Raw genomic sequence first — 17,679 nt, 5'->3', positions numbered from 1 at the left:
GCAGTATAGGGGCATTTACTACATCTGTGAAATAGTACTCCTAGATCCTATACATCCAAATTGTAACTTCAGGAAAAAGTGCCTCTACCAGCTGAGCTGATTCCCCAACCGTACCAAGCCAGTTCTCATCATTTGCTTCCTCCGTAAGGGCACAAGTACCATAAACCACGCACGTGCAGCAAGCCTGAATATCGGCTACAACTGCTGCGGCTACACAGGGAGCTCTAACTGAGATCCAGACTGGCACTACAATTCAGTATCACTTGAAAGTTGAAGCTAGGTTTACTTAGTAAAAGTGTGAAAATGAGTATTGTGAGACTATACTCTGGTTAAAAGTCTATCTGAAACTCCGTACTGTCTTCCTTTCAATAGTTTGATTTTCAGGAAATGTTAAGCATATCCCATTACAATCTCTTTAAGATTTTTTTTCCCCAAAGGATAAAATAAAATACAAAGTTGTAGGAAAAAAAAGGAGAGGAAAAGACACTGACAYAAACCACCACCACCACCAAAAACAATGAGAAGCCATTTTTAACAGCTTAATTTCTTTGCTTTCTTAGAAAAGAATACCCCATTCCTTCCTCCTCAAGAAAAAAACTGTTCAGAATATATATTTTTTCCCCTTAGGCCTTGAAGCTGATCCCCTTGCTGTACAATATTTCCCTCTAGTAACCAAGAGCATGAGCATCAAGAGCTCATCAAATCATATCAACGCATTATAATCTCATCCTCAGGCATGAAAACMTACTTGTGCAATCACCACTTGAAAGGTGCAAGTATAGCCCATGTATAAAATAACTAAGAAAAATACAAGTAAATTTTTTTTTCTGTATTTTTCTGTATTTTATCTTGCATTTCTTTTTACCAAGATTGAAGTAGTCCGTAAGCTGCCAAATGTCTGTAATTATAACAGACCTACTACTTAATGATTGCCTATTACTCAGAACTTAATGAGCGCAGCCATATCCTCAATTCCGGCTTGACACCGAGTAGCTTCACAAGGTGGTGTRAAAACATAGTGAGAACTGACTAAATATTTATACTGTCTGTTTGCACAGTCTACAGAGTCACCTGTGAGGTCGAGGGGCAGGGAAGGGGGAGGAAGCTCTTCTTTTAATTATATGAAGCTAACACAGAAAGAGAAGCTTTAATTTGTAGACAGGTGCCCAAAGCAGGGGCAAATCTCTCAATTGCTACTGTCTGCTCAACAGCCCAAGAGGCTCTGTCATGAGCAGGAGGTACTACTAAAAAATTACAAATCTTTTTTTGAATTGGATGATGCATGTTAAATTGAGTTATTAAAAATACTGTAATGCAGTACTATTATATTCAATCAGTTATGCCTACACTGAAGATTAAGAGCCAAATTGGCAATAGATCAGTAAATGGCAGTTTTCTAGAGGCAGAGGGCTACAGAGAGTGTAACAGTTCAAGTTACCTGCGCAAAAAGATATGCCAGCAAGCAGCAGAATCCCGCAAGAGATCCTTCCACAGCTTGGAGCTCTTCCATCATGTCCTGAAGGTGAAAGCATGCCAGAAATGTGCTATATCGCTGCTTTTCCACATCAGGTCCTTTGGCAAACCACAGTGTTTTCAAACTAGGTGTTCCACCTAGAAAAGAAATCCTTTATTGGAAGCAGCTAGATAAAAACATGCCTCCCTCATTAAAATCTGAAAGGAAACAATGAGTCTGCTCTTGGAACTTGTAAGGACCACAAAGTGAAAATGAAATGAATATGACCAAAACTGCCACTCAGGAAAAAATTAAATAACAAAAGGCCTCTAATCCAAACAAGTTGTATTGACTACGGTCATGTCTAACACAGTAGGCTGAATTCAGTTGTTAAAACACCATAGACCACTTCAAGAAAAAGGGATTCACTCCTTGCAAGATTTAAGCTTGTCTAAAATTGCATCCTTCCCCCTGAGGACTCAGAACATTATTAAAGGAAAAAATAAAATGCATCTGTATCTTCACCCTTCCTCCTACTGCAAACATTCAGGTTCATTGAAAGGTGCTGGCATTGGCTCCTCTTCATTGCTTATTTTAAGGAATAAACCGGCCACTTAGGGCATTTGCTGGCAAAGCCAGGGCTTGCACTCGCTCTCCACAGAGCGCTCTGCAAGCATGACTCCTCTGCAGGAGGCTCACTAGCAAATCTGGGAACAAAAGTCAAGGCTATCCAGTATTCTGCATTCCCTGGGCTACAGAATGAAACATTATTGCAAACACTTGCAAAAGAACTGTCATCAGCTACAATATAATATATCTCCGAGGCTCTGCTACAGAGAGGTTGGCCCATGTGTCTAAACCTAAGTCTTCATACTTACTCCATGTTGCCATCTCCCAACTTGTGACATGTGTTGTGTGTGAACAAATATAAGATTTGCTCCCCATCTAAATTACACTTAATCCTTTATCAAAATAAACACTCACGAGAGTGAAGTAACAGAACAGCTAGCCAGTTAGTCTTAAGAATCCCCATTAAAGACAGGATCCAAGTGCAGAGCACTGCTGCTTCTGGAGTTAAATAAGAAGAGGTGTGAATTTTAAATGTGGACCAATTAAGCTACATTTGTTAACACCTTCTCTCTCTCTCTTTTTCTTTTTTTTTTTTTTTTTTTTTTTTTTTTTTGGTGACAGGCAGCAGCTGTAGTCCACAGTTAGGACCACTTGGTGATAATAAATGGTAGGAGTGACAAGGCGTTGAGATCAACAGAGATGATGTTTATCTAGCATAGAAAGCCCATTAACCAAATGGTTCTGTTTTACCAGGTTACCAAAGGGAGAAACTGAAAAGTTTTCTAGCGTTTTCTTTCTGCATTTCCACAGTGGATTGTTTTTTTATTATTTTTACTGCTAACTTTTCCACTAAAAGTTGCAACTATGTAAAGAATTACTTGCAGTCCTACCAAAGAATCTCAAAGCTTGCAGGGAAACATACAGATTTATTTATATATATATATATATATATATATATAAATTTATAAAAATTTATAAACAAATACTGGTAGATTGATTTTGATTAGAAGTGCAGCCTAGAAATATCACAGATACTGGTGATAGGGCTAGTACAGTAGCAGAGTACTGGTTTGGGTACTGATAATTACTGCATTAGGGGAAAAATTTTTTTAAAAAAATAGACTGAGTCCCCAGGGGGAAAGCAAAGCAAACAGGCATAAAAATAAAACAAAGACAACTTTCCCTAGCAAGGCTAAGCAACTTTAAAAGTGTGAGACAATTTTTATAAGCCTAAAAGCAATTAATTTTGATGTCTACCGCTTTCCAGAAGGTTCCAGATTAGACACAGAAGATACTCCATGAATCAGATAAAGTTTTCTCTTCCATCTGTACAATTTTTTCTTTGAAGAAACTACATCCAGGTGTAATACCTAATAACTCAAATTCTTCTTTCTTCAGTGTAATACTAACTGCAGCAATAACACAGGCAATCTTGTTGGACAAAAAATAAACTTTTTTTTTCAAACACATAGTATCACTTTCACTAGTTTTTCTTCCAGTTAACCCTCAGACACGCACAATGAAAATGTACGTGTCTACATAGAGAGAGCTTCACAGAAAATTCAAGCAATCTCTTCTATAAACAGTTTTTTATACTTTCAGAAACAACACCTCCCTGTGCTTGGGAAAGAGAGGTACCAAAAAAATTAAGAGCTATCTGCTCCGGGAAAGAAAACTCGACACCGTCTCCTTTCGGTAGGCATGTTCCAAAGGCAGTATTTTCACACAAGGATTTCAGTGCATTCTACAAGCAATTAGATTCCGAGAGCTGGCTGCTATATTAACCCTTAAATGAAAGATAAATACAATGAAGAATCAAATACACTGAACAACCTTCCAGGACCATAAGCACGGCCAACAACAGAGCTGCAATTCAGACACAATAGGCCCACAAAGAGTTCTCTGCTYCAGTTCTGGTTACATCCATACTATATATTTTGCTATACTGTATACAGCAATTATAAAACAGAGACACAGGACAAAACGCTTCATCTCTACTCTCATCTACATTTCTCTTTCAGAGATTACTCTTGGAAACATTATCTATCCTATCTAGGTTATCTATCCTATCCTAGCAACCAGGAGCTCCTATGAATTACAGAGAGAGAGCAGAACACCACACACACAATATGCACAAAACTGGGCAAAAACCATATTCAGGAGTATGTGAGTAGTCCTTACACTCTCCTAGGAGGGCTTCACAAACCGCCCAAGGATATGTCAAGAGGTAGAGTTTCTATAACTCCCCCCAGATAGACAGCCAGCAAGTGGAAAAAAAAATCACCAATTAATTTTTTTTCTACTAATGTATATATTTAAACACATGATCATATGGAAAATGTCCTGCTAAACAAGAGCATTTCAAGTCAATATATAAATATTGACTTAACTTGGTCAACTACATTACCTGACTTATCAATATGCAGTGTACGCAAAAAGATTGTTGATATCTGAAGTAATGATTACTGAATTTTCATTTGACAACAGTCATAACCATAGAATCATCACAGTTGGAAAAGATCATTAAGATCATAAAATCCACCACCAGGCCTCCTAAAATAAAACTCATTCTTTAGTATTAACACGTTAGCAATCTTGCCCAATCTTAAAGATGTCATGAACTCAAACACCAATTAAATGTGAATGTCAGAGAAACATTCAGAAGATAGTAAGTTTAAAATGAGTGCACCCAGGAAATGTCCCTGTAAAATACAGTCATTAGAAGCCTGAAAGTATAYCCAGATTCCTGCAGTACAAGGAGATTTGCAAGCACTTCCAGCTACAATATCCTACATGTTTTCAGAATTAATATGAAAAGCAGAATCCATGCATAAAACTTCCTCCTGCTTCATAACAAACCACACACATGCTAAAACTATCAGACCAAAGAAATCAGCTATTATCACAAGATAAGGATGTTAGATAGGATTTTCTTAGATCACAAATCTTCTAACAAATTCATTTCTCAGAGATGTTTTTATCAATTTTTTTCTTAATCAACATCAGGATCACACTCATTTCAATGAAAGGGAACATTCCAGAAAGGGTAAGAAAGAGAAAGCGCCTGTGGGCACTAATTCAGAACACAGTGTCTTGAGAAAAATGTGTATGTATAATACACACATTATTTTAAACCACCAGTTGTAGCCTTCAGGATTCAATGTTCTTTAATAATAATAATAACATCCAGTTTATCACCTGTGAGCTTTTTAGATGTAAGACAGTTCTACTGTTTTTTAACACACACATACACAGACACACACACACAAAGTGCACATCTCAGTGAACAATATTTTTTAAGAGCAATGATAAATTTCTAATCTTTATAGTCATGTAGACTGCATTTCAAAATTCACATCTCATACACTTTCTTCAGATGTTTTAATTCAAACCAGCTTCAGTGTCTAGATTTTCATTATATTCTCAGCATATTTCTTAAATAATATGATGACGGAGTTACCATTTTTTCTTCAAAAGATAAAAAGGACTTTCCTAGATTAATTGAGCCCGTGATTTTTTTAATTGTCATTACAATGATACAATTCTTTGAGTAACCTGAACCTGACTGATGTTTTTGAACTCTTAATTTCCTATCATCKTCTTTAAATTTAGCTCTAAGTAAGATTCCTGTCTGAAAAATGTGATGCACGGCGGAGAACCTTATTTGGCGAATTACAAAGTCATGCAGTGGAAAATAAAAGATGCATGAGCGAATGTAAGGCATACAAATATGGGCTGAAAAATTTTAGAAAAATATTTGTTCGCTGAAGGAATGACAACAGAGCGCTAAAAATACACACTAGAAGTCCTCCTCCCCTTTTTTAATAGTCTGCTAGAACAGCCTTTCAATATTTAGTAAAGATTATGGCTGAGAAGGTGCTGTTTTATAAACTCCTGTTCTGTAGTTGCTGTAAACAAATACACACTCAGTGATTTTAAATTCACTTTATTGTCAATAGGAAGGTGGGGTCTCTGCACAGCATGACTGCAGAGCAGAATCGGAGGATATGAGAAGTAAATTCCTATACTGAAAAGGAGAAATTTACCTACGAAGGTAAATTTCATATAGGTAAATTTCATAGGTATTACCTGTGAAGGAAAAATTCACAACATGGAAACTGAAATGTAACTGMACCAGGGGGACCACGAGGAGTACGCGGGATGCTCACAGCTGGGCAGGGCTTTGAGTATCTACTGAAGTGATAACTCCATATTATTCCTGCTGCTCTCTCGAGGCAAGCTGAGCTCAGCTTCAAAGTAGATTAGCTATGTTTACCCCTCCTGTAACCAACCCCCTGCTCTTTAAGTACATCACCTGAGCAGGAGTGCTTGGAACAGCATTTGAGGCTACATTTGGGGTAATTTTGTATTTTATTGTAACACACTTAGGTATGGCTTATGCTTTGTTGCACTTTTTCTTTTGTTTGTTTCATAAATGCAAGTTGTCATATACCACAGCACTATATACTGAAATAAAATACTTCCTCAGGAGAGACCAATATATTTTTACCCTACATATTGRCATGCATTTGGGAAACTTCACAGCAATTTCATGGTATCATCAAATCATTTAGCTAATCACCCTCCCCATAAAGTAATAGAATGAAACTACTCTGTATGTTATGAAAGCAAGTTTGCACATTGTTTACATAACTCAATTCTTTCCAAACACAGCTCCCTTTGAAAGGACTTTAAAAAACACTGCTAAAGAGCAGCATCCCTTCCTTCGTGCTTGAATTTGAACACTCTCACTGAACATGTAAGCTTCAAACATTAAGATATACATATAATCTTAAGATAATCATATAATCTTACATCAAGAAATGCAGTTTACTATAACCCCAGAAAATGAGAATTAAATAAGCTTTAAATCAATTTCTCTGAAGTACAAGTACTGCTATCAAAATGGATTTTCTCAAACAGCACAATAGAAGAATTTTATAYGGCCCTGCACACCACTTAGCCTGGCCTTGGGACAGTGTTTAGAACACTTAAAAAATTGTTTGCTTTTTAGAACTTATGTTTGAATTAGCATTGGGTTTAACGAGACACACTAATAGCTCAGTTCAAAGCAGAATCCTATTACAAATACACAGGGCAATTAGCTGCAATTGCAGACAGACAGGCCGAAATTCCAAYTTCAGCTCCTTGTTCTCCACAGTCATTTTGGATTCTGTATCAAATGCTTAATGATGGATTTTATATGCCAGTTTTGGTGACATCATTGAATCAGTTAAGATTTCAGCACCTATTTTATTTCTACCTGGAACAGGGGGCTGTATAGGTTGTACCAGCTCTGGTTGATGTAGAGGATTTCCAAAATAGACAAACCACTCTTTCACCACCAAAGGATGGGCTCCATCTGAAAAAAAAAAAAAAAAAAAAAAAAGGAAGAATTGGGTCAATAAATCAAACACACCTATTGACATCAGTATAAAAGTTGGAAGCTCTAGTGGTCAGAATTCTGAAGTAATAGAAAGCACTTCATAATGACTTGTTTGCTTAGCTTCTTTAAAAACAAACCAAGAAAAATTAGTTTTAGTATCTTTATAACAAATCATCAGAGCAAATGAACAGGGTTTGAATTATGTACTGTAAACATGAGTTTTGGGGTTGGAAACTGTGGCCAAAAACATAAGCACAAGAGGCTGTGGAAAGCATTCTAAAATGGCTTTCAGCCAGTTTTAAGCCCTCCCATTCTGAGGCAGCTTTCAGGCAGCTGCAGAGGTATTTGTTGTAGCTTAGGGACCTGCATGAGTTACCTCAGTTTCCAGGGTGTCCCACTGCCRCATACACAGCCAGTTTTCAATACATCCTCCTCCCAAATTGCCCTGATATTTCCTATGTCAGGGTTTGAGACAAAATCTTTACTGGAGGCCTTGATGGCTATCTACTTTGAAGTCAACAGCAACAGTCATCCCACAGTCAGATGTGGAGCTTTTAGAGCCCTTTTTACTTCGTTCCAGACCTTTTATCTGGCACAAACGGATTGTTTATGCATAATAGCTCAAGTGTCTCCCTACCTCTCCCTCCCCTCCCCCCAAGCAAACATTAAGGTATCTATTAACTCAGAAGTTTTGCTACCTGAGCCACACTCTCCCCATTCCATATTGACTTTCAAGCTCAGTTCCTAGCAAACTCTGAAGGAGGTTGTGTACCTTGATTCTCCAGAGGTTCCATTATAACAATCTGTCTGTAGCAAGAGGACATGCCAAGGATGAAGCAATAGCAAATTATTAAATTTGATCTATATTGCATGACGAAGGCCCAATCATGTTCTCAGTCCCTCATATRAAATAGCTTTATATTAGAGTTTTCTTCCTTTCTTTATTCATTCCAACACACTGGTATATCTAGTCTAATTATCTTGATAGGTTGGCCTGTTTTACTAGATATTACAAATACACTCAGGGCAGAAATGGTTACATGTCCTCTTGACTAGTGCATCTAACCACTTCATGTTTTAAAAATTCCAAATGAAAATATCCTCAGTGCACTTCAAAAACTTAAGAATTTTGGAAATGAACTCTATTCAATGYGAAGTAGTTAGCCCATAAGGAGAGGCCTCCCATAACACAATGCAGAAACAGAGAGCAGCCGTTGCTACAAATGGTGCTTCTGCATTGAGCAGATTTTGCTTTTTTGATGACCATATCACAGAACCTTAAATTTCCACCCCCTCATATAACCAGTATGAAGAAAACAGACTCAGACATTCCTTGGCACTTGGAATAGTGTTTTCAGATCTTTTCTAAACAAATTTAAAGCATGGGTGTTTTTTCCTTTTTTTTTCTTCCCTTATTCCTTTCCAGATTCACAGAACTGCATCCCCAGTTCTCTCTGGCGATGGCCCACAGTGCTGAAGCTTCTGATTTTAAGACATGAGGGCTTCAGTTGAACTAACATGTTCACAGGCACCTACCTTTTACCATCAGTCCCCATCACCACGCACTATAATGCACAAGCATTTCTGATTCCAATACTCTCCCCTTCTACCATCAAACTTTTGGTCACATCAATTTCCCGATCCCATTCATTATCAGCTGTTCAAATTTCTGCTGAAATAAATGAGCGACTGGTGTGCTATGGTACRGGGGCAGAAATTCCTTAGATGAGGTGCTAGTGTCAGGGATAAAAGGAAGGGAAAAATAACAGAACGTCATCTATTTTACAGCCCTATGCCTCTCTCCTTTCTTACCCATGGACCTGAAGCACAAACTCCTAATAAAGGTGAGGAACTGAAGAGCCACCAGCTGTTCTGTGAGGGACAGGACTTCACCTGGCTTTCCATGCTTCACTGTTTCAGAACTGCTGACATCAAGAATAAAATGAAAAATGTCTTCACTGAAAAAACAAACAGACTTGAAATGGCACATTCCAAAAGACGAAAAGTCTTCCTTCTTGATTATAACCCATTGCCTACCATAATGTTATTCGATTAACAAGAACTTCCAGTGTAACAACCCAAAGTCACTTTCAGAAAGATTTCTGATGTTTTAGCATCCTGTTTTAAGRTTACGTGAATTTATTTGCCTTGTTCAACTAGTTAGCTCGCTCAGCCCCCCACACTTCATTTTGGCTTCTTAAGGAAGCAAGGCTTATACAGTTAGGAGATGTCTATTATTTAATTCATGAATTCACTGCCCTTTTTCAACTAAATCGGACAGAAGATGTTTCAAATATTTTAGTTACAGAACATTCAAGAAACTGGTGACTCAGCTGAGAGAAGGAGCCTATTAAAACCCTGACTGAAGGAAAAGCAGGGAAGCTAAGTTGTTGTTTTCTCTGGTAGCATCAGGTGGCAAATGAATAAAGAGTTGTGAAAAAAATAAAGCTGAACGTAGAGTGAGATAGGACTTGGGGAGAGGAGGGGCAACATGGAGGCACACTTGTAAATTCAGTATATTGCAACTCAATATACTGCTGGAAGAAGGTTTTATGAACATGAGGAGGATGCTAGGAAGGGGCATGGGAATGGAAGTGCTTTGCTGTGAGGAAACTAGTGGGGAGGAAGTCAGTCTTAATTGCTTCTACAGCTTACAGAACAACTTACTAAAATGTCAGTTGCTCCCAAATGCCAATGAAACAGTATTTTTACATTGCCCATTGAAAAATAAAACACTGAATACAGTATAGTAAAAATTTAACAGGAAACTCTAGCATTACCATTTTCATCTATATGAATGTTAGTACAGGATGCTGCACCAACATCAGCTGAGAGCTTTTCACAATCAGAATCCATTCTTACAAAAGTCTATGACTATTCATATAAGAAATTGCATAAATTTCTGAAAGCTAGGCCCTGCAAAATGACAGCACATTAACGCAGCAACAACAAAATGCAGACATGATTATTAAACGCCAACTCTCCCTACCTAGAAACAGGTCTGAAAAAAATCTTAGTTGCCTTTTTCAAAGTTTTTCCCATGCTGTACATGCAGAACAGTCCCACTGAAACTCAGAGATAGCTCTTTGTTCACACACCCTCCCAACAATCTGTCAGTGAGCAGGGCTTAGCAAATTCTAACAGTGTGTGAAGCACTAAACTCAGACTGTTGGAAACCACACTCTTATCTGCCCCTCTGCATAAGCCTATACCCTCTAGGTAGTGCTAGCCCTGCCGAGCAGTCACCAGTGACACTTGGCAAAAGTTCTGCTAATGGGCTGTTTTTGACAGTATCAAAGTGAGGGTCAGTCTGGGCTGCTAATTGTAGAACTAGGCGTGATTCCAGGACTTCCAGGAGCTGGCCCCACGTTCAGGCTATATTACATAACCTCCTAATTGGCAAGAGCAAGGCAGGTGCAGGTATTTCCATGGGCTGAGCTAGTTCCAAAGCCTGTGACTTTGCTCCGAACTCCTCGTTACACACACAAAAGAAACAGCTTGTCGGCCTATCAAGATGCTACACCGGAGTATTATTCAATGCTATTTTCCCCTATTTTTTTTCCAGTAGCACTGCTATTCTAAGAACTATCCTTATATATCACTACATGCAATATTTCACTTAACAAACAAAGGTAACCCAATTAATTATAAAGATACTTTTAAAATGCATAGACAACAAATGCCATGTTATTCAAGATCACCATCAAAGCTCTATTTCTTTTGAGAGTCAAATTAAGGCTCTGACTCTAGTAGCCCATCACTGAGTATAGGTCTGCATGTACTTCAGAATATCCTGAGTCACAGCTAAAGGTCCAGCCCCTTGAACATGTTTCTCAGCAGCCCTGCACACTTAGGCAAGTACTGACTTGCTCCCTCAGGGTATCTCCACTGCTCTGCGGCTGGCCAGAGAACCAGACTGGGTAACTCATTCAGAACACACTTATCTTAATGACAGAAATATCAGGAGGGACAGAGGGGGCTCTTTTAACTCAGATCAGTTTTTCAGTTCAGGTCACTATGCAGCTGCACAAACAGCTGCACTAGCACAACTAAAGGGTAGCACAGGGGCTGAAATGAATGGCTGTGCAAGAGAAGTGCTCACACTGGCACTGCCAAGAGAAAGAAAATACTTATCAAACTATGGCTTCAGGCAAAGAACCATGGTCCAGGCAGGCGAATTCAAAGAGCATGAAGACATGCAGCTCCTACTGATCCTCATTTCCATTGGACATCCTTGAAAATCTCAAGCTAAACATTCAAATCCACCAGCTTTTTGTTTCAGGATAGAGGAAGCAGTTCTTATTATTTTTTAACTTGTTCTTAATAAAAAAAAAAAAAAAAAGTAATTACTTATTTTATAAAATGTTGCCCTTTTTACAACCCTATCATTCACAAACTGAAAAATGTTTGTGGAGAGGTCTCCAGGACAAGAATCTTCTACTTAAGGGATGTGAGGGAATTAAAAAGCTGTGCGTGATATTTAGCACAGATTGCCTGATTCCACACATACATCTGCACTGCAACCTGGCACACTGTGTACAGTCAGCCAAGTTGGTTGTAAATAAGCTATACTGGCAATTGTTTCTCCGTGACAGCAAACTCCACAAGGATCAATTTAATTGACTGACTCCTTCCACTAAGCTCTTTTTTTAACTCAAAGTAATTCTACATTATACTTGGGTCTGCAGTGTAGACGTATCATTAGGTGGGTTCTTCCCATGCTCCCCCTCACTGGATTACAAAGTAAGTCTGCTTCATCTAAAGGATGGAGAACTAGTGAAGGACAGTACTTCCTTGCAGTTTTAAGGGCAAATTCATGAGAATATGGTGTTTACTTATGAACTTTCATAATGATTGTGATTAATGACCCACCTTCTTGACCCAGAAGCAACCAGAGTAAAATACTAACCTATACACTAACAGGAAGCTATGTGGTTAAAACACTTGCTGGGTAGGTAGTCCACTACCCAGCATGGGACTTATTATTAATGTATCTGCAACTCCAATCTTCACCTGAGTACTACAAATGCTGTAATAAAAGCTCAGATCTGTAGCACTACCCTTAMCAGTGACAATAGTTAATTTAAGTTTCGGTTCTGGGTGTTCCTGAGAACATCAATGAATATCCTCCTGCTTAGAGGAATAAACAAAACCCAACTAAGTTATAATTGTCCCCAACATTTAGAAGCAGTGGGCTGAAAAATGAAAAATGACAGATGTGCATGATTACTGCTGAGCTTTTTGTTATTCTCTCCAAAAGACTTTTCAAACTCTGATTCACTTTTTCCTAATTTCTTTCCTATTATAGCACAACTTCAGTCTGCAGTGTCTGAAGGAAGTCAGACACTTTGTTACATGACCTTTCTAAATACATAATTAATATATCAGGTTTGATGGTGGTGTACTTTCATCACCCAAATGTGAAGTGATTAATAAGGAGAAAACAACATATTACAAGGAAGAAAGCTGCAATATTTTTTTTAATTTTTCAAATCAGTCCAAGAGCCATTCTGGCTAAAATAACATTTAATGACTGGCAGTCTTAAGAACATAAAATCTGTCTGTGTGTTTGCATAAAGAATTCTCTCTCTTTACACAGAACAAAATAAGCACAAAAACATATCCTGTTACAGCATTGGTTCCCATCACTGGATTAAGAAATTGCAGATGTAGCCACTCGAACCATGGAATTCAAGATTTTACATTTCCAAATTCAAAATGGGCTTGAGGAARGGGGTAAGTGGTCTAGTCCTTACCTTTTCCAGATTCCAGCAAGACAGAATAAATATGCTGACGTGCAGGGCGGAAGATAAGCGCCTGTCCAGGAATCTCTGTGTCACAATCATCTTCCAAAGAGTTGCTGCACTCGGTCACTCCATTACTTAGGATATTGAAGACTAAGTAATTTTCAGATTGGATGTGCTGTTCTTTAGCTAACTTTAAAGAAGGAAAAAGCCATTGACCTTCAAAATTAAGAATGATCAAAATGTAAGACAATTAATTAATTTTTAGAGGTCACAGTACCTCCTAGGTGACCTAGGTGAAAATATTGAGGGAATGGTCTGGCAAATGAGAACAATGCTTTTTCAAAAAAGAGGAATCTAGCATATTTTCAGACATGTAGCTTTTTGAGGATGGCAATCCTCAGATAACCCATCATTACCTTTCTCCTGTCGCCTCACTGAGTTCCTAAATCTGTTTAGTGATGACACCTTTTTTGAGAAGCATGCTTACTACAAATTTCAAAGTCAACCATAGGAAAAAGAGCTATCCTCCTTTACCCTCACTGAAAATTTATCTTTTTTCCTTTCAAAAGTGCATGCACACACTTTGTCTTGAACATGTGGGCAAAGGCACGACCAACCCAATTTTTTCACTTTATTGCAGGACCATCTGCATAGGACATCACTATTTCTTTTCTGACAGTAATGGACTCTGTGTAGTTTACACTGTGGTGAAACCAAAATACTTTACCTTCACTACCCTTTCGCTTTGCAATATCTTTTTCCCAAGAAAATACAGCAGAGATGGTTTCTGCTCCATACCCCTGGACTAACACTAACAGAGTGTTCAAAGAGCTGACTGGAGGCAGTCCCAACTCCACAAAGAGGGGACTAATAAATTCTCCTCTACTTGTGACGTATCATGAGCAAGTGTTCAAGCTTTTCTGCTCCAGATTTCCTATATATGTTGCGCTATCTCTATTTTTGTGTTGTGTCATCTATAGAGCTATCTCAAATTCTTTCATGGGGGATCAGGACACTATTGCTCTGAGCCAAACTCACAGTTTTTGCAAAATTCCTAGTATCTGCAAGCCTGYGAACTCAGGGATCCATGTGAAAGTCGCAGTCAGCCATGGGGTCATTTCTGATCAGAACTAATTCTATTGAAATGTCACATGAACAAAACATGAGAAAACATCTCATGCAAGTATAAATTTAGCAATAGGCTCCTGCATATAGTGCACATCAACATAGTATTCTCTTACAGAAGCTAGTTAATAACTGCTCTGGAAAAAATACTTCAGGATGGTATCAAGCAATATCATCTCCCAATACACTTTTATTTAATACAAAAATTAATAATTCTTTAGTTTTAAGCATGATTGGAACAAAGTATGGAATTATTTCAGCCAAACCACATTCAAGGGTATTAATGCATTTGAAATTGCTAGTTTCTCACAATTTACCAATAATTTACACATCCTAATACAATGTAAAGATGTTAGTTTCAAAATGAGAGCTGTGTTCAGTGATGTATTGCAAAAAATATTTCTGATTTACATATATATATATATATATATATATACACAGACATTATGTTCTGAGGCTTTTTTTTTCCCCTGAGAAAAGGAGCAACATGAGGCAACACTCTCAAGACTGGAACTGAGCTATAAATGTCACCTATGTGCATTTTAGATAATGTGTAAGGTAAGTAGAGCTGAGTACATGCTTTAAAATATGAGATGCAACATAGACATTACAAATATTTAAATATCCGTAACAAAAAAYAAAAGGATATTTAATAAATCTACAAAATAGATGGTAATTTCTTTGGCCAAAGAACTGACTTATTATAGGATTTATGCAGCAATGCTGAGACCACGGTCTTTAGTGAAACTTCTAGACTGTAATAAACCATCTAAACTGTAATAAAATTATAGTTATTATAGTACTTTCTCAGCATGATGTTAGAAAAATGTAACCCTTCAAATGAAAGATAAAACCCAGGAATAATGACTACTTGTCATAAGGACTGTAAGGCACGCTCTCTTAAGAGTTAGCATGTTAACACTATTGTCCTGGCCATAATCCAACATACTAATTATATTCTGCCTATCTTTTCCTTGCACCTAAGTCACAAATAGAATTCTTCAACCCCTTATTAAAATGTAAGGCTTTTGTTTTTTTAATGGTGTCTTCTGTTTAAGTAGCACAGTCAAAAATTGCATATATCTATGTACGGTTAATACCCAAAGATGCCTGCAGTTTACCTGAAAGTTTAGCACTGCATAGTTTTCAAACTACACTTTAAAATGTTTTAGTCTTCTTAGGCAGGAAAACATGACATATAGGATTATATCAGTGTAGTGTAAAGAGGAAATAGGAAAATAATRTTAAAGATTCAGGGACGCTAAGAGACAGACAAAAAAGGCTCTGCTTGAAGCTTCTTTGTACCTAACAAAGAGGGATGAATAGATGACTAAGACAAGGACCAAAAGACCCTTCCTCCAAATACCTTTAAAAGTAAATTTCAACGTGTTTTCTTAAGTTCCATGACCTTGCAATATTTTACTCTTGACTTAATGCTCCTATAAAAATTAACCCTGACAGAAGGTAGCTCATTTGGTATAAATACTAGCCCATGTCCAACAAGCAGCATTTTCTACTAGTCACATAGTTACCCTGCTAACTCAACTACACGGACCAGGTGCATAGAAGCAGACCAGTCATCAGCTGAATCTGACCTGTGGATTCTCAAAACAGAACTAAGTAGCTAAAGCTACTGCACTTTGCAATACATGGGAGGTACAGGTAAGTGCCCACTGTGCCCCACACTTCAGCTGCTGGCCCGTTATTTGATCCGCCTCATGTTTCAAAAGCAGTGGAACCACCAGGGCTTCATTTGCCCTACTACATCGTACCACAGCTGTACTTAACACACAATAGATTCTACTCAAGCAAATTTAAATGAGCAGTTCAGTATATTCACTATCAATTTTCATTAAACAGTCTTTGCAATAAAGCAATCATTGAGCTTTAGGAGGCAAAGTACCTGATATATTTCCTTATCTGGACACATGGCTGTTTCTTGTGGACTGGAGAACATCTGGGTATTTGTTACATGGTGAGGAATCCACGGAGACTGCTGCCCAGGCAAAAGATAGGACTCCATTCCCCTGTACAGTAACGTCTTGTCTGATCCCAAGGGTAGCATCTTTTCCAAGTCTTTCAGGCTGCCGTATGAGCATGGAATCTTTGAGATGTAATTTGCTACTGCAATAAGTACATTAGCTCTTCTGCTGTAGCTTTTATTCCTAGGGGGGCACGTGGCTAAACATTTATGCCAAAAGCCTTCCAACAAGCTTTCTGGGACAATGTCATTGCCAAGCAAGCAGGCAAACAAGGGGAGGTGAGTCACTGTAATACCCAATGCTCGGCAGAGGTCTTCTCTGGAGTACATCACAGTGACCAGCCTGTCCAAATAGAGCTTYTCAATTGAAAAGTAGGGGGAGGTATCGTAGATGAGGTAGTCGCTGTCTTGCCCGAGGATCCCCAAGCAGTTATGTTGCAATGCRTAAGCAGCCACCTCAAAGTCTGCCTCTTGCAAGGTGCATACTGTTTTTTGGCCGAGTGACTTTAGGGCATAACGTGTAAAAGTAGGTAAAGCGGAAGGAATAACAAACATTTCTCTGCCTGGTTGTTTCCTATGAGTTTTGATAAACTGAAATAGTCTGGATATTTCCTTTCTGTTCTGCACCCTCCTTTTGATCCACTCATCCCTCTTTTTCTCTTCTACCACACCATCAAAGTAGAATACCAACTTGATACCAGCTGCCTTAAAAGCCTCAATAAAATTCTCTAAGTTAGCAAGATACTCCTGCCACTGGCCCCCACACACCCAAGATTCTGGTGTGTACCAGTGTCTAACACAACTCATGGCATCTACTACAATAACAGGAGGGAAATCAGGATGATTGGCGCGGTGTCTTTCTGCCAGCTCTTTCAGATTTACCCTTACGCATGCATCAGGGCAAACGTTTGTCACAAATCCCTGCAAACCTTTAATGCCCATGGTTGATCTCTGAAACTCTCAGCGACCTGAAAAAAAAAAAAAAGAAAAATAAGATCAGCATTCTAAAATATAAGACTGAGCAAGGCAATGTAATTTTCTGTTTAAAAAAAAAGGGAAAAAAAAAAAAGCAGTTTGGAAATGGAAACAGTTAATTTTCTGTTTTTGCTCATGTCTTGCTGTGTTATTTAAACTGTCCCTAATACGGCTTTTAAACTGTCTGAACCAGTTTTCTACCCTTCAGCAAACTGGACATAAAGCCTGCTCACTTTGCAAAGCACTTTGCCTTCCACCTCTGCTTTTTACATTAAGTGAAAACTGCAATTGTCAAAAAGGATTTCACAGGTATATTTTTTATAAATTTAGAGTTAAACATATGAAAAGTGACCATTTATAGGAAAACATGTATATATAATTTAAAAATTTACAACATCTTAGCTGATAACATGCAACAGAAGATTTAACAACTTGATTTTCA

General features: G+C 38.0%; 1 protein-coding gene across 1 annotated transcript in view; it reads right to left on the bottom strand.

Annotated features, from left to right (window-relative positions):
• FAM120B (family with sequence similarity 120B) overlaps positions 1–17,208 on the bottom strand; it is a 42,659-nt gene extending 25,451 nt beyond the window's left edge. Inside the window, exons 1-4 of the mRNA XM_026053394.1 lie at positions 16,185–17,208; positions 13,166–13,346; positions 7,287–7,385; positions 1,439–1,611 (exon numbers count right to left, since the gene is read on the bottom strand). Coding sequence (XP_025909179.1) covers positions 1,439–1,611; positions 7,287–7,385; positions 13,166–13,346; positions 16,185–17,204 — 1,473 coding nt within the window. The 5' untranslated portion in view covers positions 17,205–17,208. The remainder of the gene's footprint in view (positions 1–1,438; positions 1,612–7,286; positions 7,386–13,165; positions 13,347–16,184) is intronic.
• Positions 17,209–17,679: the final 471 nt, after the last annotated feature.

The sequence above is a fragment of the Nothoprocta perdicaria genome, unplaced genomic scaffold (genome assembly GCF_003342845.1).
Source record: "Nothoprocta perdicaria isolate Ctin4 unplaced genomic scaffold, notPer1 scaffold_99, whole genome shotgun sequence".
NCBI lineage: Eukaryota > Metazoa > Chordata > Aves > Tinamiformes > Tinamidae > Nothoprocta > Nothoprocta perdicaria.
Note: the sequence above shows the minus strand (reverse complement) of the source record. Positions and strands in the feature narration are given on the sequence as shown.